Genomic DNA, 25,271 nt, shown 5'->3' with positions numbered 1-25,271 from the left:
TTATTCTACACGATCACAATTGCGCTGAGCCGCTGGCGTCATTGCAAGGCTGAAGCCCCACAGCAGTTAAAGCGGGAACCATAGTTTAACCTCCGAACTATGGGGACAAGAGTCGAAAAGAATCCATTTTTGGGGGAAAGTTGAACGAATAGGCCATTGGATTATAAGGTCTGTCAGAAGAGAATAGAGTACTAAGGATGATGGATCTTTGGGGCAAAGTATTGAATGGTTCAAACTGAACTTCAAGAATGCTCGATATGTAGCCATACAGACTACTAGGTAGGTATTCTCGTTGGATAAAGCCGAAGCTCTATACAGTGTAATGTAAATTATTAATACCGCATCTCTATATTTTTAAGTGGTTACATCTAAGTCCATTTAAAGCTTCATTTCTATGCATGGGCCAGAGGAGAGGTAAACGGTGCAAAAATACGGCGATGGGTTTGTATAGGATGTTAAATGACACCATTCTGGAAGGTCGAAAGAAAATAACACAACATTCTCATGAAGATAACGTGTACCCCATCCTACATATGCGCTCGTCCTTGAGACTCCCATGCTTCATCAAATCCAGTAGAGCGAACCCACATTGGTCTATCTCCGTCCTCGACAGTCGAGTCAACAGCTGTCGAGCAGTTAGTTAAATAATAATAATAATAAAAAGTTACAACCTCAGGTCCTGCTGCTTACCTATATTCCCAATCCTAAGCCACATATCTCCCTTGATCGGCATCTCGGGGTGTTTACTCTCATATGCCTGGCAGATTTTCTGACCATGCGCCAAAGCCCGTGCTAGCTTGGCTAGATGTCCATCATCACCGGGATGGGCGATGCTTCGCGCGAAGATCTGTGACCAGTCCTCCTTCACGGGATAACTTGCTACCTCATCAAGCAGAAGGTCCGGTGTTCCACGTGAAGTATACATCAGAAGATCGATGCGTCCCTTCCATTCCAGCATGCGCAGCTTGGGTAGCTGATCCAAGAATGTGAGGTTCATAATCTTAGATAAGAAGATGGACGAATTAACACAATGGATGAAGAAGAAATCAAGTCTCATCTCTCTGGTCGGACGCTGCGCGGCACTGGTATAGTAGACTGGGATGAATTCAGCGATAGCTCCTCACTCACATCTCTCAAGCAATACCGTCAAATACTTCCAAGGCTAGACTTACCGACTGTATTGATCATATCTGCTAACCGCTCCTCCACCTGATCCTCAGACACAGTGAATTGCGAAGCATACTTCAGCATCTGCTCCGGTGCTCTATGAAGCACCCCATCCATGATCTTATTACTGTCGGACCACTGCACACTCTTAATAAGAGTCTTGTCTGCTTGCATCTCATTTATGAGCTGGAGCGTCGACTTCTGTCCCGACTTTCCAATACCGCCAGCCATCTTTTCCGCGGGTAGGAAGAACGCACGACCCAGCCAGTCATCATGGACTGCTGTCTGGGCAAGACCTTGCGCTACAATGGCAGGTTGGTTGAACTCTATGCCGAAACCGAGCTGGATGAGCGGGTGGACAAGGCCTAAATTGATTAGCCCGAGGAACATACAATATCAATATAACTCAGTATGGCTAGACGTATATACTTACCGCCAAACATCCGACACATCATACCCTCAGCTCGCTCATCCCCGGCGAAGACATACTCCTCCAGGACCTCACCAACGCCCTTTGCATCGATCTCGTGCTGGAAGAAAGCTAAGTAATTAGGGTAATGTTCTTCCTTCCCAAAGCACTCTTGGAATTTAGCGACATCGTGCATAGATTGAATGACATCTTGGTTGGCTGGAAGGGCAGGTCTCTGATAAGTCTTATTCCGTTCATAGCAAGCCTTGATATCCTCTGGTGCTGCGCCAAGAGCATAGATACTAAGCAGCTGATGAGGTATGTGATCTGTTTCTATATTAGAGATAGTTCTCGGCGGGGACTTAGCCTTAAAAGAACATACTATGGAAGTGTTGGTCATTAAAGAAGACATGGTGGATCTCCAAGTCTTCCTGCAAAATCTCACTCACTGTCCGCGCAGTGTCTTCCCTCACTCTTGAGCTATAAATGCCGGAATCTGTCACCGGTGACAGATTAATATTAGTAGCGGTGGCCATTTTGGATGAAGTCACGCGGGACAAGTTCCCGGTGTTGGAAGTATACAAGCTGTATTGCGCGGCTAGTCGCGGGAGGGATAGAACAGGTGGGAATGTTGAAGCCGAAGAGACAGCTGTTTGAAACGATGGGCGTAGACTGGAATAGCAGCGAGTACTATTCAACAAGAGAAGCCAAGAATTGTTTGTAGTTGTAGGTTTTGATCTGAACAAATGATGCTTGTGACACTGAAGAACGCGGGGAAGCATGTCCTTTATATATAGCTCAAGCCATCCGGGGTATAGTGATATAATTAGAGCTGTACAACTGTCAGATTAGCTGGACGGTTCTACAGGAAATCCAATCCAGCAATTGAACCTATCAAAGTGGTATAATTATTAAATCTGAATAATGGTCTAAACATGAACGTCGGACTTTCGGCTTTCCGTGGCGATCGACACGTCATAGGAATCCGTTTCAATCGGTCAGCAGTTGGGGCCCAGCCCTGGAGCTCGTATCTGTCCCTTCGGGAGAAAAAAAAAAAAAAAAGAATTCAAAGAGCACCGAGCGTGGATCGAACACGCGACAACCTGATTTGCAATCAGGCATTCTACCACTAAATTACCGATGCAGCAGACCCTAGACCGTTAGGTTGTCGGGGCTGGCTTGAATGTATTTGAGGATCTAGAGACATATAGCACAACGAGAGCAAGTCCTAAATCGGAATGAGTTGTGGTTAAAAACCACCATCCCAGACCCTAATCTATATTCTATATTAGTATTTTTGAGGCAGTACAAGACAAGGATGTATCTTACTGTTATTGCTTTAATATCTGTAAGATATTTATATCTTAACGTTCATAAGGATGGATTCCCTGACTACGGTTCCGGGATCCACCTGTTTAGTTTTTTACGGGCTTCTACCTAGGTATTAACCTGCTTCCAATGCTGATCTGATATTGGTGAAGTTTAAGCGGTTTAGAAACTTGCGGGAACTTTGGTTCGTGGGGCTGAACCCCGAGGTTATAGCTTCCAAGGTTCATTCCAATGGGATACCCATGGTAGACCCCAACATATCCGGAAAGTTAATATTCTTCAGTTATAATCAATATCTCAAATCCAATGGCTATAGCGAGTCCAATCTCTCAATGTCAAAGAACAATCCAGGTAGGAGCTCAACTTTTCCCTCCTTCAACCCATTAAACACCAGCCGAATGGATGCATCCCCTCCAGACAGGGAAACCTCATGCTTGCCGACCGTCGAGCCAGAAGGAACTTCATACCTCCAGGGTCCACCAAATATCGCATCATACGCACCCTTAAAATTTGCAATCCCCGAATCGGGGACTTGCACCGACACAGAAGAAATCCCCTGCACGCCATTCGGATGTTGAGCGAGATTTGGCTCAATCTCATAAGGGACACGGTTTGCGCGAGGTGTTCTGTCCAGACACCAGAAGGGTAGAGACCCGGGAACGACCTTTCCTTGACCATCTTTAGGGACACAAACTGCCCATTTCAACACGGTGCCATCTGGTTTGGTGCGACCGCCGGCGATAGGGTCTGTATAGGAAGTATTGGTATCAGCGCGCTGGAATCGCTGTTGGATGGCGCTAAAGTCGTTTTCCGATGGCAAAGTGAAAGCCCAGTCGACGATGGTGTCTTCTTTCTCGTTTCCCCAGCGATGGTTACGGCGTTTCTCCGGGTCGATGTCGTCGAAGAAGGCAATTATTTCAAGGTAAACGCCATCCGGGAGGAGAATCAGCTTGTTCGTGGTGAGTCCATCGGCGTGGGTTCCACCTGGTGCTAGGGTGAACTGGCTCTCAATATGTTCAGAAATTCCGAGGAGTGTTTTGTGGGAAACGAGTAGGACAATATGGTCAAGGATGGGGGTTTGTTGTTCAGACATTATGCGATATAGTGAGGGATTGGGATTGAAATCGGATAATGTTGTGAAGGCAGAGTGTAGGATCAAATGTTCCCCGCATTGTATTTATATTTGGAGAGGAACCCCTCACTCTTACGCCAAGAGAAAGTAGTTCTCTGTTCAATCGATGATTTTATATTGCACAGCTTGATGGCGATCTAAAAGTTGTCTATTGCTCATAGTACCCTAACCTAATTGATCCGAAATGGTGCAATAATGGAGCATCGGAGAATCAACTTCACAAAAATCAAATAGGATCGTACTCATGGTTTAGTTCAATTATGTGTGCTGTTTAGTCAATCTGAGTCTCGAATTGGTAGATAGTACATCTCTATATGTGATGTAACCTCCATATTGACAACCTGTGTCATTTCGAGCCATTCTTGAGGTATTCGACACCGCCGTTATCTTTCTTGAATAGGAATGCAGGTCCTCCCAATTATTTCCCTCCCATATTTATTATTTGGAAATACACCTGATTTATCCATAAGGTTCGAAATAGAAGTACACTTTAACTGCTTCCAGCTGTCGAATAATAACAGTCGCTGACAGTCGTTACACATTGCCAGGTTTAACGACGGAAGACTCAAGTGGTGGACGGATCGCCAAAGAAGATGTACTGCCTACATCAGACCTAGTATCGAATGTCACATCCTCAAGGGAAACGTCGGCAGCCACTCCCCCGGTGACTCTAGTAGGCGACCTCCGGTGTGATCTAGATTTGACGATAGAAGCCCACTGGGCTTTGAATATACGGAGTGCGGTTGATGTGTAGATGATTGCGTTCCAAACCCCTTGAAGAGATAGAACTAATGCCCCGGCCAAGTTCAACCCAAAATTCGGTTCGCTGGGATTGATCAACGCGTAAATTCGATTCACAAATGACGGTAACTAGGGCGGTTGCCCAGGTGTCAGTGACGGCTTATGAGAGGATTGAGTAAAAAGGAGCATTTCCATACCCAGGTAGCAACCATGGCCATGAAGAAGAGAAATGAGTATCTCAAGTAGCTCCACATTGCATTGTTCTTGTTAGCTTGGATGTCTAACCCGCTTCTAGTGCGTGAATGTTGGGATTCGATGGAGGTTGAATATAGCATCGCTGGGCCACTACCCGAGCCTTTAGCTGCAGTAGCGGTCACATCGAAAGAAACCGATTGAGTAACGCTCAATGCTCTATTGACGGGTAGTTCATATTTGGCCGTTTTTAGAGCTTTATACTGTCGATAGATCCGGACGCCAGCTGTGGCATAGATCGCAAAGGTTGCAATACTGACTACCCTGCAAAAGGGAATTAGATGGGAAGTTGGTAGAAGATATTGTATGACCTACCAGACTGGACCATAGAAACACACCAAACGTAGAAATTGCCACGGTTCGGTGATTGAGCACCATATCTAACGAGGAGTCAGTTCTATGCTGGGCATAATCCGCAGGGCACAGTCTGCACCAGGAACCTACCAAGGCTGGACCATAAATCCTACCTCTTCCGGTGGTCTTGATGACGCTCAAGGTCGTCGCGAGGATGAGTGGTAACCCGTAACAGAACAGAAAGTACCACTTCTCAAGCTTCTTGAGGTCTTCTCCCGAGTATCTCCGGTAAAAAGTGAGATATATGTTAACTGCCATACAAAACGACCATAGGGAGTCTGTTGGCATCCAACTTTCCTTGGGAGATTAGCTTCCAATTCTTTTGCGGATAATGGCCAACATACTATTGAATAAAGAATGCTTGGGCGAGACATAAAGCAGAATGCGGACCCGCTATCACTCCATCTCTGCTCATCAAAGATGCAACGGCGGCGAAGGCATTCCCAAAAGATGCATAAAATATCAGTCTATTGACTGGTTTGCGAAAAGCGTTTGAAGCACAATACGTTGTCACAATGAACGCACATCCCAGCAGAGAAGCGCTACCTCCCACTCGTTCTGCTATTGCGATAGCCCGAAGTTGCTCGTCGGTAAAGGGCATTGAGTTGGGTTAGAATGACACTTTGCGGCTCGACTTGGAGCCTTATAGATCTTTGTATGATCAAAAGAGTCTCCATGGCCATGTGGATGAGAAGAACACGTGGGGGCGATAAAGATGGATGAACCTGGAGAGCACGATCATTCGCCGGGCCGTCATTTATATGGGACAAAGGAAAACACTTGGCTGAATTCAAAATATCCAGTCAACAAATAGACTCCTTTAATTCCCCGCACAAAGAAAAGTTCAAAATATGTAGACGTCATACACCCCGTGATATCTTTTCCGTGATAAAATCTTTTAGGAATATCTACTGTACCTGTAGGCTGGTAGATATTCGTAAATTTAGCCTCTGCTAACTTTTCAAAGGGGTAATCAGCCTGTATATGATACCCATCCATGCTCTTGGGGCTGTCAGAGAGCGGAGAGACAGAGAAGAAGGATTGATTCTCTATATACAAACACGAAGCTAGTTAGCTAACTAAATAGCTACCTAGGTAGGAGAGGCCTGGCAAGCAAGGCACCAATGCCGGTGGCTCTCTCAACACATGGACATCTGGATAACGGAAAGTCAAGGGTGAAGGTAAAGTAGACCAAATCCAGGGCTAGAGAACACAAACTTCACAATCTTTCATAATCCTTGGACTCGGCAAGGCAAACTAACGGCGGTGATGGAATTCCATGGCTCTCACATTACTTGAGGGAAATACCGCGTACCTCAACAGAGTGCAAATCGGCTGATCCCCCAATAACCTCCAGGGACAGCCCATCGGAGGTCTCGCTAGGGAAAATCAGGTTTGAAATCACAACTTCTCCTTCCCCTCCAAAGACCTCCACAGAGCAAGTGTCGACTAGGACACGGAGATTGATAACCCCAGAACCATCTGGTTTCAGGGAAGCACTGTGGACTCCACCTGCAGCGGGGTCGTAGGAGATATCTCCACTCATCGTTCGATCAACAGATATCGTCGAGTGTTTCTGGTCATACTGGATTGTTGTCTGCTCCGACGCAGCCTTGCGCACTTTCAGAGAGATTTTGGCGCCTGCGTCGATGGTAAAGGCAAGTTTAATATCTAACGCGGTTCCGTGGATGGATGACAGCAACGGTTTGTCGGCGGTAATAGTTTGATTCTGGATTGTCGCCAGCGAGGAACCAGCGAGGGCAATCTCGGTGACAGGTTGCTGAAGGAAGTATCGCTTGGAGTCGGTTTCCTTCAGGGTAATGGTGCGAGGGAAAGACAGCATTCCTTTCCAGGTCTTGGTTGGTGGGCTAGCGCCGTAGCTGTTCATGACAGAGGCAAGGATACGCCGCCCATCTGCTGCAGCAACATTTTCCCAACTGTAGGCACCGTCAAAATCACGACCATAGTCGAGCCACAGAGTAGAAGGGTCGACGGGGTCAGCTTTGAATGTTGTTCCATCAAAGGAACCTGTCAGGGCTAGAACACCATTACCACCAGCGGGTGATCCGTCCGCCGGGGTTATAATCAACACCCAGGTGGTCTCGTCGGTCCCCTCGATAGGGAGCTGGAACATATCAGGCACCTCCCACCCAGTGATTCCAGAGGGTAGACCGTCAATCTGGTCAGCGGAGAGGTCGCTCTTCCACGTCCAGGACTTTGCGTCCGACGATGTCCAAAACGTCAGCTTGTCCTGTCCGCCATGGGCAAGGACCATGACCCATTTCCCAGATGCCTTGTGGAAAAGACCTTGGGGTCACGGCTTTCCAGCCCCTGTGTCGTATCATGCGGCGACTCCTGGGCGGCTGAGATAATGGGATTTTCCGGGTATTTTGTCCAGGTCACGCCATCGTCAACACTAAAGGCAAGACGCTGGTCCTGGGTCCCGTTGGAAGGAAAGTACCCTGTGTACCATGCCAGATAAGGGGGCTGGTAGAAGATCCCAGACCAGAGGTGTTCTCGGCATCAAAATAGGCAGTGCCAGTGAACGCTTCGACGCCGTTCTCGCTTGTTATGGCAAGGGGCTGGTGAGTCCACTGGACTAGGTCACTACTGGTTGCGTGGCCCCAGTTCAGATTGCCCCAGACATTCGCCGTTGGGTTGTGCTGATAGAACAGATGCCAGGTTGATTTGATCTTAATCAACCCGTTGGGCTCGTTCATCCAGTTCTCCTTAGGGACAAAATGGTAGACTGGGCGGAAGTCATCCGCCAGAGCCAGGGTGGCGAGTGCGAATGCTAAGGCTCGGAACATGGTTGCTGCAACGTTCAGATGTGCTCGTAAAGCGATGATGTGCTGATATCCACCACACTCAGTGCTGGCGACGAAGGTAATTTATACCCTCAGGATGGCCAAGGACATCATTATTCACACCAGCTTCAACTTCTAGTTTGCTTCAGATAGAGTACCTCCTGACTGCCTCCGTGATTAATACTGCATATCATCCCTGCATCTCACCCCGCATACTTGCCCGGAAGAATTTTGTGAATATCGCGGGCCGTCGGGTCTGCTCCGCGATGACCCTGGAGCCTAGATTGATAATTCGAAACGTCGTATTGTGCGGGAAACGCCTTGGCTTGCGGATTCCGATATCCACATATTAATCCGGGGTCTGGGGAAATTCGTCAGGTTAACATTTCAGATTGATCCTTTTTTTTTTTCTGAAAGTGGCATAGAACCTCGCGGATGTCTATAGCCACCGCGATAGCCAACTGCAACCACTACCTTTTCGGTCAGACCAACGTCAGATCCACAATAGCCGTGAATAACTCCGCGGTGAAGATGTTCAAACTTGGACTTTGACATACTAAAAGTACATAACTATTATGTTTATTCATCATCTCCGTGCAGATCGTTGAAGCGGCTCGGACCAAGATATCCACTTTGGGGTCAAAACGCCAAGCTTATACTGTTAGTATACGGAGTACATCGGCAGCAGACAATGGGTTTGACTACTTAGAGTCTCAAAATCAATGAGCGGTTTATTTGTTGAGGGGCAACCCTTCCTGACAGGACGCCCCATCAAGGCCAAGAACGCCAAGATAGGGCTAGACGCTTCGTGAAGTCCGGATGTCTTACCTCATTAGGGTGTACATATGGTTGTACATTGAGATAGCTGGAATATGTCCGCTTTCTAGGCTCTCCTTTGTCAATTCTAACCCTGCAGTGCTTTCTGTTCTTAAGGTCTCACGTTTTCATTATCTCCACATACAATCATTCATTCAGACTCAAACTTCCGTAGTTCTCCATTCTCTCTTTATTCTCCCCTTATTTATCTTGCTAGCGTGAGCCCTAAACCGTTAGAGTCAAAGACCCTCCTCCCGCATCGCCTTTACAACACTCTCACGCTTCACCACAGTCTCCGTAAGAGCACAGTACTTGGGGAACTCGGCCTTCAAATCCATTCCGAAAGTCGAATGTGCCCATCGCCAAAATACCAACAAGTAAACATCGGCCGCTGTAAATTTGTTACCAACGGCATGGACGCCGTCCAGTCGGTCCTCAACGATCTTGAAGCTGGCAAGCAGCGCCTTCTTCGCCTGCTCTTTGATTCCGACATGTACATCCGCATCTTCAGAGACTGTGAAGCGCTGTGGCCGGAAGAAAGCTGCAAATCCAACGGCGTGAACAGCGCTTCCGAGCCAGGAAAACCATTCGTAGACTCGAATTGGGTCCATGGTTCCAGCTGTGCCGAGAAGGTTTTTCTCGGGGACCTGGTTGCTGATGTAGGTCATTATAGCGATGTTCTCGGTGATGATCTCGCCGTTGGCGATGAGGAGGGGAACCTTGCCCTTGGGGTTCAGGCGGAGTAGCTCATCTGATATGGATCCATTGGTCTCGGCGGAGGTGGTGAATGGAAGGCCCGCTTCGTGGAGGAGGATGTGAGGAAGCAGCGAGCAGGCGCCTTTCATATAGAAAAGCTTGATTTCACTCATTGTGGGTAATTTGCGTCTCTAGGAAAATATGCTAATAAGGTGGTTGTAGATAGAGGGGGACTTGGAGATGCGAAGAGGGGTGTTGGAAGTGGTGCAACGTGAGTTCCATATGAGATTCTGCTAGGATTGCATGGTTATTATTAGGTAGATATAGGTAGTACTAGACACTAGCTAAGTATGTTGTAGTTATAACTAACTACGGAATATTCCGTACTCAGTTCTCGACTTGGTTTATAAGCAACAAGTTGCGCCAACCGCTGATAAATTGCAGGTCTAGACTTTCTTGGCCTAGCCCCGCTAAAACATTCCTGTACAATAGTTATATAGTTATACCTAGTTAGGTAGTTGTTCGGTGCTGGCTTACTTATTTTGATGATTGCCTAGGTAGGGTCCACTCCACGGGTTGTGGATCTAGATTCCTCTATAGTACAAATCATATTTTTTTCTAACTTACTATTTGTTTTTCTAATACGGTGATTACTCGGGGGTATCTGTCATTCTGGGGTGCAGGAGAAAAGGTCAAGTACTAACGCGCCCAAGGAAAGCAAAAAACAGCACATGCATCTCAGCTTTTAGTCCTCTGTCTCCCTCTCCTTCTTGCGGCGTTGTCGGTCTCGTTCCATCTTCTTGAACAGCGGGTGATGTCCAGCCTTATCCTTGAGCTGCTTGTTTCTGCTCTTGTTGTACTCGATATAGGCCATATCATCACCTCCAGCTAGGCCACTAAGAGTAGCAGCACTGCGTTTAGCACCTCCTTTCTTGGCTGTCACTCTCTTGCCAGAGCGCATTGAGAACAGATCGTCATTGACCTGTTCGACATCGGCGGATGACTCATTCTGTAGCATGACCTCTTGCAGAAGTTCGCGACGTTCCGCTGGCGTCGCGTACGAGAGTCCTTCGTAATTGTCTATGCCTTGGAGATGGGTAATGACCTTGAAAGCATAACCCTGATCGATCAGGAATGCCTGGCGTTTGGCCGAGTACACCATCTCATTGGTGTCCTTAGACACGAGCGAGTAGAAGAAAGCATTGAAGCCCTCGTCGTTACGGCGCTTGGCTCGCAGGATTCGTCCCAGGCGCTGGGCCTCCTGACGACGTGAACCGTAGTGGGACGAGATCTGGATCAGACAAGTGGCCTCCGGTAGATCGAGTGATGTGTCGCCAATCTTGGACAGGAAGATAGTGTTGACCTGTTCGTTGTGTTGGAAATTTTCCAGGATACGCATGCGCTCGTTTTGAGGAGTTCCACCGTAAATGTAAGCCTTGTTCAGCTTGAGCGCATATCGCTCCAGAGCGTAGACATTGTCAGAGAACACGATGATCTTATCGCCGCGCTTCTCGTGGAAATCGATCAGGAACTGACACGCTTGGAACTTGCGAGGATTCATGATGTATAGCAGAGCTTGTTTCCTGGAGCTTTCCCGCAGATACTCAGAGTAGAACTCGGTTGTCATAGGGCACCATACCTCGGCACATTGGACCTTGGCGATATGGCCCTGTGCAGCCAGTTCCATCCAGTTTGCTTCATAAAGCTTCGGTCCGATCAAGAAGTTCAAATCTTTGATCTTGTCGTCCTCACGTAGCAATGTTGCAGTGAGACCCAGCTTGCTCTGGGCGGCGATTGCAGATGTGACCTTTCGGAACATCGATGCTGGCACAACGTGCACCTCGTCAAGAATCATCATACCCCATTCTCTCGATTGAAGCCAGTCCATCATCTTCTGGGCATCGTAAGACCGAGCACGGGTCTGCGACACCATTGAGTATGTGGACACAATAATACCAGTTGACCGCTTGAATTTTTCTTTGTGGTCCGATGTGAAAATGGCGATATCACCTGGGTCGATGGTTGTCCACCGCAAGAACTCGTTTCGCCACTGAACCACGGACATAGAACTGGTGCAGAGGACGATGGTGCCTTTCTTGATAGTCGCCGCAGCAGTGATACCCACAAGAGTTTTACCGGCACCACAAGGAAGCACAATAATACCACTCTTGGCACGTCCGTTACCAAACATTTTACTTAAACTCTTCTCCTGGTAGGACCGAATCCGCGCCGCGGGTTTCAAATCCATATCCAGATTTGGATTGACTGTGTCTCCTTGGAAATCGTACTCTTCCAGGGCAGGGCATCCGATCGATTGACAGCGGGCCTTGACCACTTCGACGCCAGCAGCGGGGATTTCGAAACTGTACGTGATTGCTTCTTCAGTCTCATCCTCGCCAATGTCATCGATGCCATAGTTCACGGCCCCCCCGTCTTCGGTCTCATTTCTAGCTATGGCAGCGGCAGCCTCCTGTTGAGTGGTCTCTCGCACACCAGCTGCATCTTTCGTTCCAGGAATGACAAGACCACCCATTTTCGGAGCAGCCCGTTCGATGATTCCTTCGGTATTATCCATTCGCTGCGGCCCGATCACTTCATCTTTCAGCAAACGCTGAAGCATTTCAGGATCTGTCGTTTCCACATAGTATCGATTATGCCTCAACACCATCTTAATTTTTCCATAAGACTTTGTGAACTCGATGATGAACGTCCGAATGCTTTCGGGGAGCGGTGTTTTCGACAGACGGTCCAAGAACTCAACGATATCCTGCGGTTTAAGACCGACCGAAACCGCGGCATATAAACTGTGTCCAGTCAAACGATATTCGTGGAGATGAGTCGGACGGGAAAGCGGTTCCGCGATGGTGGTCAGGAAATCTTGGGCCTGGGGTGCCAGAGGGGAGAAACTCTCGAGGGTGATTGTGCCTTTCAAGGGCTCAATCCATAACGGCCGGTTGTAGTGGTCGCGCTTCAGTGGGAGCGAAGAAAGATCTTTGTATCCGAATCTGGGGTCCGTCTTCTCCACTTGGTTCTTCTTGCTGAACGCCTCAAGGGAGAACTTATTGACCACCGCTTTATGGCCCAATTTTAGTCTCTGGTTCACTTTAGGTGAGCAGACTGCCACACTGTACCTTTCAGGTTGGATTCCTCCGGCAACTCTTCCTGGTCCGAGTATTCATCGCCGCTGGAAATGTCGATATCGGGGACTGGCGTAGCCCGCTTCGAAGCACCGCTAGACCGACCAGCTGGATATAATCAGTGACTTGTCATTTGGAGATATGTATCAGAAACTTACTGTCGGCCGCTTTGCGTTTGGGAGGCATGTTTGAACTGTGTTCAGCAAGACAAACGAAACAGCGCAGGAAGTCTGATCAAATAGTATATCTCAGTGAGTGAGTCACCGGTGAGGCGGAGCAACGCCCCCCGTTTAAAGTATCTCACGCCAGCATGGAACCAAGATGCTGCGCCGGATGAACAGGCGGCGAAAAAAGATCGAGGGTTTATTGCGAAACAACGGGACAAGTGTCGATGGGCAGTGATCGTCAGAGACGGCGAAAAAAGCCTTCAGTGGAGGTTGGGGTGTCGACTAGAGCGACAGTATATATATGATGGAGAAGATGATCAAGCAACGGTCGTCCTTAACGTTCCCGGTTGATAATCTTGGTTGATAATCAGTGGCCTGAGGCAGAAATTACGATCATTGGTCCGTGCATAACCCGGGTCCGACCTCGGGACTCTCTCGGACTGACGTAGAGCGTCCTTTTCTATTCTGTTTTACTTCACACATCTCTCAACTACCACATTGTTCACCATGAATACGGTAATTTCCTCTATCCAATGCCTCCTCAATGTCGCTAATTGTCTCATCTTCTAGATTCGATCTACCTGGTGAGCGAAGATACCTCGATCTGAAAAATAAAATAGAAACAGAACATAAATCCTGATATGGCTTTCGATTTAACAGGATGGGCTGGGGCACCCTTTGCCTGGGTATGTGACCTATGTGACCTATTGATTGATTGCTGGCCAAGTACCGGCGACAAATCCAGCAATTCATAAGGGAAGAAGCGACTAACCACATCCCCTATAGCCGGCGGCGGAGCTTACTATTTCGCAAAGCAATCGATCAATGCCGACAGACAAGCCCGATTCGAAGCCGAAGTCAAGCGCAAGGCGCAAATGAAGCAAATGGAGAACGAGCACAAGCGCCAAGCACAATTAGCCTCCACGCCAACCCCGGGCAACGACACTAGCAAACGAGCGAGCATGGCCCGATTCCAGAACGCCTCCGATGATGCCGCCTCGCCAAGTGCCGAAGCCTCCCACGATCCGGCGCCTACCCGACACGAACCCTTGACCGAGGCCGACCGTGTGTTGGAGAAGGGGAAATATGAAACGGCACAGCCGTACCGGCCTCCGAGTGGGAACCGGTTTAGTTGATCAGCTGGCGCGCTTTGTATACTATTTTGATACAGGATACTCTGTACGCAAACTGAAAAATAGAGGATTGTGGAACAAGATGGATATTCTGGAGGTAGGGAGTCCCTTGGACTCGATCTACTTTGTACTACATTTGGTTCGTTGCACTCGAGCTCCAAGTCAGTTCAGTAATGGATTAATTTGCACAAAGTTGGCTGTCTATCGATCCCTACCATTCATAGCAATGAGGTCTAACATGCCTCAACTCCCTCCTTGTCTCCACGTTCAATCGTAATAGTGTATGTAATAGCACGATCCCATAGTGCTAGTGTAAAAAAAAGAGAGAACCAGAACGCCAATTCCAAACTCCTTGGTCGTAATTCATCATATCGCAACCCTGGCAACCGAGTCTTGTACCAGCGCCTGCACCGACAGTCTCATCCAAATTGCGAGTCGTCAATGGTTGCGGCGATTAGCGCGCATGGAAGCAAAGTGGGGGGGTTCCTGTATATCAGGTTAGTTTCTCCACACCAGCTCGCATTGACTGGAGGAGTAGACTTTTTAATACTTACTTGGCGCTAGTAGAAATGCCGGAGCTCCGCTGTCGCGAACTCTCAAGAGCAGGTGGGACAAATGGGAGTACCACGCCAGATACGATGCAACCCATGGCGATGGCGCGGGCGACGCGAGAGTCTGGACGAGGACGGTGGGCTGAGAAGTGACGGATGGAAGGACGTGCGATTTGAGAAGCGAGGATGGAAGCCATGGTAAGAATCCTTGAGGGTGTGTGGTTTTGATTTTGATTTCGGAGTTGACTGGCAAAGCAGGATAGAGTGGTGTAGAGCAGAGTAAGATAAAATAGATTTAAATGATCAGAGAGACTTTATATTAAAGAGAGTAACAGAGTAATTAGCAGTCAGGCCATGCAATCGCGCAAGTGGCCCGGACATTGCGGGGCATTATGGTATATGGCCTGATCCTCGATGGGAATCCTCATCCGTGATCAGATGGTTGATGGATCGGCACTGTTTCCCTTACGCCATCGCGGGGGTTTCAAGTCACAAAATATGGGGATCTTTTTAGTGTCTATCTAACTATCTACATGTAGAAAGGTAGGCTTTGGACTTTCACCGCGTTAACTGCGGGAATATGGGTATGGGTATAGACCTTCTCTGCATTCAATGTTGGTAAAAAACATGTCTAGTTACATAAAACACATCCACAGGTAACTTTACGGATATGTTTACAGGTATGGATTGGCTGCTGGTATATATCCTACATGTACATATGTGCCAATGTCTCCAAGTGTTGTTACTACATATAATCTTTATGTTTAGATGGCCAATTTCCCTTCATTCCACTGTTTCACAATATCCATTCTAATCGACTCTTACTAAAAAGAGTAAAAAAAAAAAAAAAGGAAAAAGAAATGTTGCAAGCGGTGGAACTCACGCTCCTGAGAATTGCGGATTTGAAATCATATAAATGATTACCTAAACACAACGCCTATTTATTTCGTGTTAGTCTTTGACTTAGAGGACTTGCTGGATAACGGTTGTATTTACCTTAACCACTCGGCCACACTTGCGAATATAAAAAAAGATGAAAAGTTCAGGCTTAACTAGGACACCCCAACAGGGATGCTGTCTCACCAGCTTACTCCTTCCATACAACATACATGTACAGCATACCTAACGAACTAAAATTAACCAGCAGTATTATTTCCCCAAGGGACAGGATTAAATTTCTGTCTTTTTTGATTTTTGCTTCCTCACAGTTGCTTCTCGACATGCGCAACCCACTACAATGGCGTATATGGTCATGCATTTGACAGTTCAACTCAATATTTCAGCATTCGTGATCTGGCCAGTTCGGCTCATCTCCTCCATATTGTTTCCAGTCTGCAATAGGGAAACCAATCAAGTCGACGAGGAACAGCAACTTTCTGTAGGTGAGAGTGAGACCGTCGTTGATTTCGCTTCTGAACTTTTCTTTTAGACCGGCCATTAATCTGTTATAGATGCAGTCATTACCGAAAGTCCGTTGCACAACGGGCAATCGACTAGTAGCTCTTGGTAATTGACATATTTGTAGAGGATATTTTTGCTTTAGGGTCTACTCTCTATGAACTGGTCACTGGCAAGGCTCTATATAGTGAATTGAATGAGACAGCATCCGATGATCCTGATTATATCAAGGCACAGATTCGGCGACAACAGATCAATCAGATGTCCATCTCAACATATACCTCGGTATAATTTAGATCTATGAATAGAGCACGCAGGTTTATGCGACTGTGGAGAAATGGGACGCAGTAAAGTGTACATAAAATGATAAAATACCAGCTCACAATTAAGATGGTAAAAGCTAGCCCTACAGTATTCATACTAGGGAGAAGGTGAACTGAGAGATATAGTGATAGGCTTACAACAAAATAGGCTATTAAACTAATACATACATACTATGATCCATGGACCTCGGGCCGATCCGAATCATCCGATTACTAACAATGTTTGCCTCCTTCCAACGACGAGCAAACATCAGACGCCGCTAACCCACTTAGTTACTAGGTAGTATGCATGTATCCTAAATAGGTAAAAATAGTCGGGGCGATTTTGTGAATAAGCTTGTCAGGGTTCCTAGTCTCTTTCTCAGCTTCTGTAGCTTAACTACTGAGCCCCTGGATGCTATTCAACCGTCCTCATCATCTTCATCTTCCATCGACCCCTCTATCGACCCCTCTATCGACCCCTCCATCGACGCCGTCACCGTGACCGTCATCGTCACAAGTGCCTCTGCTTCGATACACCCCTCCATCCGCTAACCACGCGGTCAGTACCTCTCCATTCAATATACCCTATTATTCAAAATGTCTTCAGCAATTAGCTTCGCAGAGCTAAAGTTCTTAGACCCCTAACAAAGCTCTACCTTACTATGTTCTACAATTTTTGGTAGTGCGAATGAACCCTGGCTTCAAACATCAACACTCCGCCACGCAACACGGGGCACATTGATGCTTGAATTGTCTTTTGTGACTGAATTCCCTAGTTATCGGTCCTTGCAGCGATCACATTTACCACAGAGTTGGTGAATATGGCTGTCAGATCAGTATGTGAGACAAGTCATCAATACTTGATCCAATAAGGATTGGTTCGGTGTTAACCGATCCGAACATTTGCTACAGCACCCGGGGTCCTACTCAAAGGAAACGTCAAATGGTCTTGATCATGTCTATGTATTGCTTGCAGCTTGGATATAGTGACGCTGAAATGGACGATCCAATTCGGTAGCACCCATCCCAAGAAACAGACCAGTCACATCAGCAAGCACAATAGCCAAAACCACAATAGGACGTAAGAGTTTTAACCGCCAATTCCCAAACTGCCAACGTGATTATATCCACCAAATAAGGTACAAGTTCTCGACAGATCATCAGCTGCAAAAGGATACCATCCGCTTGTCAGATTAAAGCAAAGACAGTCACTTTCCCATCTGGACAAGGCGACATCTATCATTACTTGCTGAAGGTGCCCCCGTAAGAAGTCTGTCAATGCATTTTGAACTAGTAGTTTTTGATGTTTTATTTCATCTGAGTACTGTACTTTCCCTATTAAACAACTTGCAGATTGGTGTAGATGGTATATGCAATACATTGTGATAGCAACAATAAGCCTGCTCTTGGAGGAGAATTCTTGGTTGTTGAATCTTCTTGGCCCTGCGGAAAGCCTACTCTTGGTGAAGACTTCTTGGTGAAGCGTAGTAAACTTGACCATCCGGGCTTCGCACGGTTAGCCGTGCCAAGCGCCCAACAACATTGATGGAGTTGAACTGTTACTGCGGAAATACAGCGGAAATAACCCGCGCGGACAAGGGCGGATATAGGATAATCCGTCATCACGAGGTGATAAAAGGTTCGATAAGAAACATGCATAGAGACAGACAGGGAACGCTTAAACTATCTTTCTTCCTCAAAATATCGTGAGATCTTGATTCTTGAATGACATTAAGCCACAATGGCGTCAAATGTTCCAAGAGCGGTTATTCTAAAAGCTACGTTTGCAGCTTGCCTTCTATCTCCAAGACCTACTTCGGTTCCTCAGGATGAGATAAACACCTTCCACACCTCGCTCGAGCGCGCGCTGTCGCACTGCTCCCAAGCTAACATTCAGGTAAGTCTGACCCGCTCTGTTTACTCTCTGACCCGCTCTGTTTACTCTTTCACTCTTATTCTCTCTTTTCTCTCTTTTCACGTGCCATCTTCTTTTCACGTGTCACCTTCTTTTCACGTGCCACCTTACCAACTAATTCTTTTCCCATACAGACCTGTAAGGCCTGGTTGCTTCGCTTTGTTGCATCTTCACCTAGTCGGGTACAGGGTCTGGTCAATTACCTGGAAGCTCTTGCAGAGTCTCCCCCCCATCCCAGCCCACTGGATCCAAAGTATCACCAAAGAGCCAACGCCTCAACATCCTTTACTTGATCAGTGATCTGCTACACCATTGCAAGTACCACATAGGCACCCCGACAACCTTCGCCACGGTGATCGGGTCCCTGCACCTGCGTATCGTGGACTTGGTCAGTCACGCAGCAAACTGTGATCGCCAAAAGAACCCACGGCACCATCGACGGCTGGACGATCTCTTAGATATCTGGTCTAAGCACGGATACTTCAATCCCGAGTTGGTCGACAAGCTTCGACAAGTTGTGGCCCTGGGGATCGCCATGGATCCCAACAATGCGAACTCGGCCAAGAAGTCTGGCAAGGATGTTCCCTTTATCATGCCAGCTAGGCATGGAGATCCATCGACCATCTGGCAGGATACTCCTGCAGGAAACATTCTTCCTCACCTTGTGCCCGGCTCGACTAGCCCAATCCAACCTAGTGCCGTCAGACCGATAGAATTACCAGCAGGTCCTGCTGACAAAAGGTTGGCGGACAGCGTCCAAGCCTTGATCGATGATATGAACAAGCTCTTCGACTCGGAAGCTCCTGTGGATGAGAAACATTCAGACCTCGATCAGCTAGGCCAAAGAGTGACCCGGAGTGCGACCACAGGCGACATCCTCGACGGCGAAACCTATTATGGATGGCCCCTTGACTTCTGGCAACCCACCGATACAGGCGTCGAGAGCTCCGCCGACCGAAGTCGCAGTCCTAGTGTATCACGAACCGATAGCAATCGCCCACGCAGCCGGGAAAGCTCATACACACCCCACGAATCATCCACTTCACACTTCCCGCCCCCCCACCAACCTCAACGCCCCCCCGCTCCGTACAACCCCTTCTCCACTACCCATCCTTCCAATGGACAGTATGCCCATCCTCCCATGGGTCCCAGCAATGGCTACACCCAAGTACCTGCACCCAACTACGGTTCTTGCCCTCCGCCTCCCCCGCATATGCCAACAATGCCCTTCCCCACATCCGGACCCGGATCCTCCTCGGCCTTCCCTCCTCCGTACCAGCATAATCCTTCTATGCCTCAGGAACAGCGAGAGGGTAACGAAATGTCGCAGGGTCAACATCACTTCCCTGCTCCTCATTCAGGGGGTCGGGCTGGTGCGCCACGGGGACGACGGGGACGACGGGGACGACGGGGGCGCGGGTGGTAAACAACATGCGCACACGAAACACGAAACGATGTAAGAGTTATGCTTGAATGTTTGAAATGCGACCGACTCAAATCGAGTCAACGGAAAGGGATCCTTCCAATGCTGCAGTTGTATGATTACGGCCCCATTGCAGCGGGGCATTCATGTTAATTTAGTGTACAATATGAAAGAGTACATTTAATTTTTGTTGCATTCGAGTAGAGTAAGTACTTTACTGTTGATACTATTTAACAGTAAGTATAGGTACAACCTAGTAAAACTTCGATAGGTAGCAGAGGAAGCAATCTACAAACATTCACAGCGGAGCCTTGCGAGTATTGCAAAAAAGATAGAAAACAACCGCATATAGAAAGCATGGCGTACACACTGTAACCTCCATGGGCCAAACTCTCACAGGTAAAGTGTCCATATAATATCAAGTAGAAAAGAAAAAAAAGAAACCAAAAGACCCCAGCCAATCTTCAATTTGCAAGTATACACTCATCCCATCCCATGTTACAGAGTTCCAGACCAGCCAGGCCATTGGAACTAAGTAAGAATGTCCATGATCATATCAGCCTGCGTCTCCGGTATATCCTTCATCTGATTCGCATAGTAATTCTTCTTAACCTGATCGAAAGGCTTGCAGGCGTTGAAGGCGGAACCCTAGAAGAAAAGAATATAAGTCAGATACCCGAAACAAAAAAAGCAAGAGAAGATGAAATACACACATCATTTTTGCTACTGCAACACATGGGGGAATACCCTTTCCCGTTGCATGTATTAGGAGCCTCTCTCTCAGCCATCTTCTTGCCTGTAAGGTATGTTGAATTAGTATACAAATAATCAAGGCTCCCGGATGCCATATAGAAGAAAGAATGGGGGAGAAAACATACACTTGAAGGATAGAGCCGAGCTAACCTGCAGCCCGCTGACAGCTGGGACTACCTCGCTGAGCCCCTTGACGATGTCCCCGCTCGCCTGCTGAACAGACATGCAGCAGGACTTGAACTTGCCCTTGGGGCATGTGTAGGCCTCGTATGGGTTCGGTGACGGGGTAGCCGAAGCTGAGGCAGAGGCGGAGCTCGAGGGCGAGGACGAGGACGAGGGCGAGATGAGAGACTTGGACACGGAGGTCGTAGGCGTTGGGGTATCGTTCCCCATTGGGATGGCCGTGGTAACAGACAAGAGGGAGACAAGTCCTGTGAGGAAAGTTGTGAGGTGCATCGTTGCTGATTTTTGTTGTTGTTCGTGTGTTGGATAGGTGTGAAAGGTACTGAGTGGATGTATAGCCGCGGATGGCTATGAGACTTGGATATCCGAAACGAACGTGACTATAAGAGGCAGTGGATTAAAGGAGTGTGTGTTGGTCTCCGGAATCGAGACCAAATTGAATGGCTGTAGCTGGATCGGGTTGGTTGTCGTGAGGTTGTCGGTGGGTGTGTCGGTGTGTCGGAGAGGAGACAGGAACACGATGTTGACCTTCAATGTATGCAAGTGCTGGATTTGCTTGGGGAGGGGGGCTCCCAGCCTCAACAGGCCTATCGCAATTTCTTCTACCTTCCTCCCTTGGGGGGTTTTGGTTGGCTCATGGCCGAAGCCTGGGATTCCAATGGTTTCATCCCTCTGTTTAGAGAGGTACGGTATGGCCTTGATTCGCTGCTGAGTTGGACCATGTGGAATGTGCAATCTTGGTAATAGTTTCTACTGGTCTTCCTCGGTGCTTTTGCTCTGGTATGTGGGCTTCGGTGTTGGTATTGTCTGTTGTTTATCGCCGTCTGAATGGCATATATACACTTTGCAGCGAAAGTAGAGTCAATTGGAACATACAACAATGTAATATAGTCACAGCAATAATTTCATGAATCACCTCATGTTCAATAAAATAGTTCAATAAAATATACAAGTCGTTGGGAGGACAAGTTTTCTAAGAGTGTACGGAGTATTGGATTCCCCTTCAGAGGTATGCAAGGGATGTCTCAAGCACGCAGCTCTCCACTACAACGCGACAAGATCCCAAGTTAAGACTAACATGTTCCCCGTGAAAGCTCTTGGCCTGAGAAGCAATTATTCAGAGTTCGATCTATGAACTAAGACAACAAAATAATAGAGAGTACATATATATAGTTATGTATGTTAAAGAGGTTCTTCTGAATAAAAGGAAGGCTTCACTCCTAATTGACAAGACTGAATATGTTCTAGTTAATTTCAAACATGAAAATCCAATCCTAATAAGCCTGGGGTTAAAAAAAAAAAAGGTAAGCTTGGATGCAATTATCAGGTTGAGCCTACCAAAGATATATACGCTTCTCTAATTGCTATACCAACAGACATTCCCATTTGAGTCGGATAGACGCATTACCCACACGTCCTTTTTAGTCTCACCCTCGCCTAAATAAATAAATAAATATCTGAAACATCGGCATCGCCGATCAAAGCGGCCCCGGGCCGGCGGGAGGACCGATTGACCAGCCTATCTGACTGACCACTTGGGCTTTAAACGGACCTAGATAGAGCTCGACAAGCTAAGCTTTCGAGTTCCATGCAGTTGATACTCGAGGGAAACCTCCAAAACATACTCGAAACACTACTTCAGAGGCAATCCTCAAGCTAACACCAATTCCAACTCCAATACGTCGCCATGCCAAAGACAACTCAAGTCTATCTCTCTACATTCGGGATAGTCTAAGGAGTCTTGATGTCCGTGTTGTTCTAGATTTCCGGTCAGATCGCCACTAATTCTTACAGCTTTAGTATGTTGTATATTATATATACTAGTCGCATATTTATTTTGCCTAGTCTCCACTGCCAACAGTATAAGCACGAAATATATATATTTAACGAAAAAAGTTAGAAAATATACCGAACAAACCCCGAGAAAAAGACCAAAGACCCCAAAGACTACATATGCTAGACCAAACTAAGAAACCACCTGAGCCAAATACATTAGTCTAAGCCACAATTGTATTGTTGTGCTGACAATTTGTCTCGGAGTAGCATAAGCCTTGTCTCAGCCACTAACTCAATATTGAAGCATATTTAATGAATAGGATAAATGTACCGATGAATTTATCTCTACTACGCAGTCAACAGCCAAAAAAAAAAAGAAAGCAATAAAGAAAATAAACAAAGATAATTAGAAGACAAGATGGCTCCGGGTTGATTGTGCATAATTGTATAGATCATCAATGGCCAACACGGCTATGTGGTATCGTAACAGGGTATAGTTCTCCGAGGGACAGTCCAGTGTCCTCGACTCCGAGAAAGAGTTGGTTCATCACATAGAAGAAGAAGAAGAAGAAGAAGAAGAAGAAGAAGAGGAAGAGGGGAAAGCACAAATCGCTGGGAAGCAGTAAAAACACAGATAATGTACAGGCCGGTATTCCTTCTGCGAAGGAATATCAAGCAGAATGGAGTCGATCGCTTACCCAGACCCCGGGAAGAGTGGACAGTGTTCAAAGAAATGTTCGAAATAGAAATGAACTATCGTTTGTAAACTGCCCTCCAGTCCCATGAGCAACCCCCAAACGGTCTTAGATGACAATGATGAAAGCAAGTCATATATATCCTAATAAGGGATGCAGAAGGACGGAAGCGACGAGTCAAGACCAAGGGGTGTGGAGTAGCGGAATACGCGATGCGTAGTCCGGCTCTGAAAGCCCGGGGAAAGGATGCTGAGGATCAATCGACATCCCAAAAATGCTATGCAAAAGTAAAAGTGGGTAGAAAAGGGGCTAGGGAAAGTAAAGGACCATATCGCAGTTGACCCCGACGAGTCGAGGCCATATAGAAATCAAACTCAAAAAAACATTCAATATATCGCTTGAAAAGCAGGCACGCTCTCCCGCGCGAATCTCATAAAACTCCGCAGAAATTCTGTATCGGGTAGGCATTGACGGAAAAGTATACGTGGCTGTTGATGGTCCCATAGGACCACCAACAGCTCGTCAATGCGAGTATCGTTATGATGCTAGATCACGATATTGGTGGAACAGGACCACTGAAAGTTCTTTCGTTAGCTTTCTTATACATTGTAGTTATCAAGATGAAAGAAAATGCATACCTTGATACAGGGCACAGCCTCAATATCCAGCAGACTTAGCCTCAAGCCAAATCGCTGCCACTGACCTTGGTCTCGGCAAGATGAGGGGTATTGCTGACGGGTGTGAAAGATTCAGTGGCCTGTCGGGATATATTGCTGCCGCTAGAAGCGATGCTACGACCACTCTTGCCGCTGCTCTGGCTATCACGACGGGAGTCGTCTGTGTCAACGAAGGAAGACATTTGGCGCTGGGTGTATTGTAGCATGGAGCGATTGTAGTCCTCCAGCGAGGCGCGGGAGGGATCCAGCGACCGGTAGGAATCGACCAGAGTCTCCATGGTGTGGATGTTTCCAGTTGCTTGTTGTATTTGGGCGGGGTGACTCATGGTGGAAATGAAAAATGTCTTCGAGGTGAAACGGTCAGCTTAAGTTCCAGGACTGGTATGAGGTAGCGGTAGGAGTGTGAAAAAAAAAAGTTGATCAATAGTATCGTTGTGGGTGGTCGTGACATAGGGATGAGGCTGATGTGTAGGACGATCACCGTGGGGTGGAGGTTGGGTTGTGGGTGCCGTGGGGAAACCAGATGGTACTGATATCCCAGTCAATTCAACAGTTACTCACCTGTGATATTGAAATATTTCAAGACCTAACCAATTAGACCCGGTTGTGTTGGATAGTAATGGTACTGAGGGTCGCGGGTAGGATACGTCGTGCTAAGTCGGTGGAAATCCAACGGTATGTATGTTCCGGGCCAAGGATATAAAATGGTAGGGGGAAAGTGCTATGGGGCAGGATTCAGGAGTTAGGGCACATATATGGAGGACGAAGAACTGGATCCCAATTTGCAAGCAAGGTTAATATATAATATATAAGACACGCGTGGCTCCACAGACGGAAATCACATCGGGTGGTCGAAGATGGCAAACGCACCCGACTTTACAACCTCTGATAGGTCAATAAGTTGCCTAATTTCTTCTCCCATGGTAAACACAAGAGATCTCTCCCGATTACACCGAGGGAAGTACAGTGACATAATTGGCCGAAAGGGGGGAGGAGGGGGGAGGATATTTTCTCCTAGGCGACATCATCAGAAGCATCATAAACCCCAGCCTTCAGTATTTGTAGGTAAATAAATACCGACCTATTGAGTCTGTCGTATAGCATAATGTGGGGTCGAATCATCATCACAGGACGTGATGAACTAACTAATATCCACATGTACACGGAGACTGGTGAACTTCGGGAGCGATATCATCAGTCGTTCCACCTATGGATTGGTCACAGCGCTTCGATGAGGTCACTGGGGAATGTGAATGACCATTGAGAACCGAAGGCGTTTTGAGATCGGCACAATTACAGTCCGGTCCCCTGCAGATCTTTACCTGACGTTTACAGGACGAATCATAATTGAATTACCGTGGCCTTTTGAGGGGCGAGGCCCATGTCGCATTCTGTATCGATACGGGATAGGGTGTCCTTTCGAAGGAAAATGTGGGCATCACTGGTGGAGCCTCG

General features: G+C 47.3%; 10 protein-coding genes across 10 annotated transcripts; 2 read left to right on the top strand and 8 right to left on the bottom strand.

Annotated features, from left to right (window-relative positions):
* Positions 1 to 527: 527 nt before the first annotated feature.
* N7516_001736 (questin oxidase family protein) lies at positions 528 to 2,358 on the bottom strand (the record flags this gene model as incomplete). The annotated part of the gene is made up of 5 exons (XM_057214456.1): positions 528 to 625; positions 691 to 1,095; positions 1,173 to 1,532; positions 1,601 to 1,903; positions 1,959 to 2,358. 5 exons carry the CDS (start codon positions 2,356 to 2,358, stop codon positions 528 to 530), a joined length of 1,566 nt encoding a protein of 521 aa, XP_057076339.1.
* Positions 2,359 to 3,215: 857 nt separating this feature from the next.
* Positions 3,216 to 3,998, bottom strand: N7516_001735 (VOC family protein; the record flags this gene model as incomplete). The annotated part of the gene is made up of 1 exon (XM_057214455.1): positions 3,216 to 3,998. One exon carries the CDS (start codon positions 3,996 to 3,998, stop codon positions 3,216 to 3,218), a length of 783 nt encoding a protein of 260 aa, XP_057076338.1.
* Positions 3,999 to 6,675: 2,677 nt separating this feature from the next.
* On the bottom strand, positions 6,676 to 8,194 carry N7516_001734 (glycoside hydrolase family 32 protein; the record flags this gene model as incomplete). The annotated part of the gene is made up of 3 exons (XM_057214454.1): positions 6,676 to 7,635; positions 7,692 to 7,846; positions 7,891 to 8,194. The coding sequence occupies 3 exons, from the start codon at positions 8,192 to 8,194 to the stop codon at positions 6,676 to 6,678; spliced, it is 1,419 nt and encodes a 472-aa protein (XP_057076337.1).
* Positions 8,195 to 9,246: 1,052 nt separating this feature from the next.
* On the bottom strand, positions 9,247 to 9,876 carry N7516_001733 (uncharacterized protein; the record flags this gene model as incomplete). The annotated part of the gene is made up of 1 exon (XM_057214453.1): positions 9,247 to 9,876. The coding sequence occupies one exon, from the start codon at positions 9,874 to 9,876 to the stop codon at positions 9,247 to 9,249; it is 630 nt and encodes a 209-aa protein (XP_057076336.1).
* A 572-nt stretch (positions 9,877 to 10,448) lies between these two features.
* On the bottom strand, positions 10,449 to 13,026 carry N7516_001732 (TFIIH/NER complex ATPase/helicase subunit SSL2; the record flags this gene model as incomplete). The annotated part of the gene is made up of 3 exons (XM_057214452.1): positions 10,449 to 12,775; positions 12,835 to 12,948; positions 12,999 to 13,026. The coding sequence occupies 3 exons, from the start codon at positions 13,024 to 13,026 to the stop codon at positions 10,449 to 10,451; spliced, it is 2,469 nt and encodes an 822-aa protein (XP_057076335.1).
* A 488-nt stretch (positions 13,027 to 13,514) lies between these two features.
* N7516_001731 (uncharacterized protein) lies at positions 13,515 to 14,143 on the top strand (the record flags this gene model as incomplete). The annotated part of the gene is made up of 4 exons (XM_057214451.1): positions 13,515 to 13,523; positions 13,578 to 13,591; positions 13,668 to 13,693; positions 13,794 to 14,143. 4 exons carry the CDS (start codon positions 13,515 to 13,517, stop codon positions 14,141 to 14,143), a joined length of 399 nt encoding a protein of 132 aa, XP_057076334.1.
* A 416-nt stretch (positions 14,144 to 14,559) lies between these two features.
* N7516_001730 (uncharacterized protein) lies at positions 14,560 to 14,888 on the bottom strand (the record flags this gene model as incomplete). The annotated part of the gene is made up of 2 exons (XM_057214450.1): positions 14,560 to 14,626; positions 14,695 to 14,888. 2 exons carry the CDS (start codon positions 14,886 to 14,888, stop codon positions 14,560 to 14,562), a joined length of 261 nt encoding a protein of 86 aa, XP_057076333.1.
* Positions 14,889 to 18,135: 3,247 nt separating this feature from the next.
* N7516_001729 (RNA polymerase II-binding domain-containing protein) lies at positions 18,136 to 19,735 on the top strand (the record flags this gene model as incomplete). Its single annotated transcript, XM_057214449.1, has 2 exons — positions 18,136 to 18,291; positions 18,488 to 19,735. 2 exons carry the CDS (start codon positions 18,136 to 18,138, stop codon positions 19,733 to 19,735), a joined length of 1,404 nt encoding a protein of 467 aa, XP_057076332.1.
* A 528-nt stretch (positions 19,736 to 20,263) lies between these two features.
* N7516_001728 (uncharacterized protein) lies at positions 20,264 to 20,941 on the bottom strand (the record flags this gene model as incomplete). Its single annotated transcript, XM_057214448.1, has 3 exons — positions 20,264 to 20,380; positions 20,446 to 20,528; positions 20,611 to 20,941. The coding sequence occupies 3 exons, from the start codon at positions 20,939 to 20,941 to the stop codon at positions 20,264 to 20,266; spliced, it is 531 nt and encodes a 176-aa protein (XP_057076331.1).
* A 2,877-nt stretch (positions 20,942 to 23,818) lies between these two features.
* N7516_001727 (uncharacterized protein) lies at positions 23,819 to 24,142 on the bottom strand (the record flags this gene model as incomplete). Its single annotated transcript, XM_057214447.1, has 1 exon — positions 23,819 to 24,142. One exon carries the CDS (start codon positions 24,140 to 24,142, stop codon positions 23,819 to 23,821), a length of 324 nt encoding a protein of 107 aa, XP_057076330.1.
* Positions 24,143 to 25,271: the final 1,129 nt, after the last annotated feature.

This window comes from Penicillium verrucosum (genome assembly GCF_028828655.1).
Source record: "Penicillium verrucosum strain IBT 35672 chromosome Unknown utg000001l_segment0_segment0, whole genome shotgun sequence".
Lineage (NCBI taxonomy): Eukaryota > Fungi > Ascomycota > Eurotiomycetes > Eurotiales > Aspergillaceae > Penicillium > Penicillium verrucosum.
The sequence above is the reverse complement of the archived record's forward strand: the minus strand, read 5'-3'. Positions and strand labels throughout refer to the sequence as shown.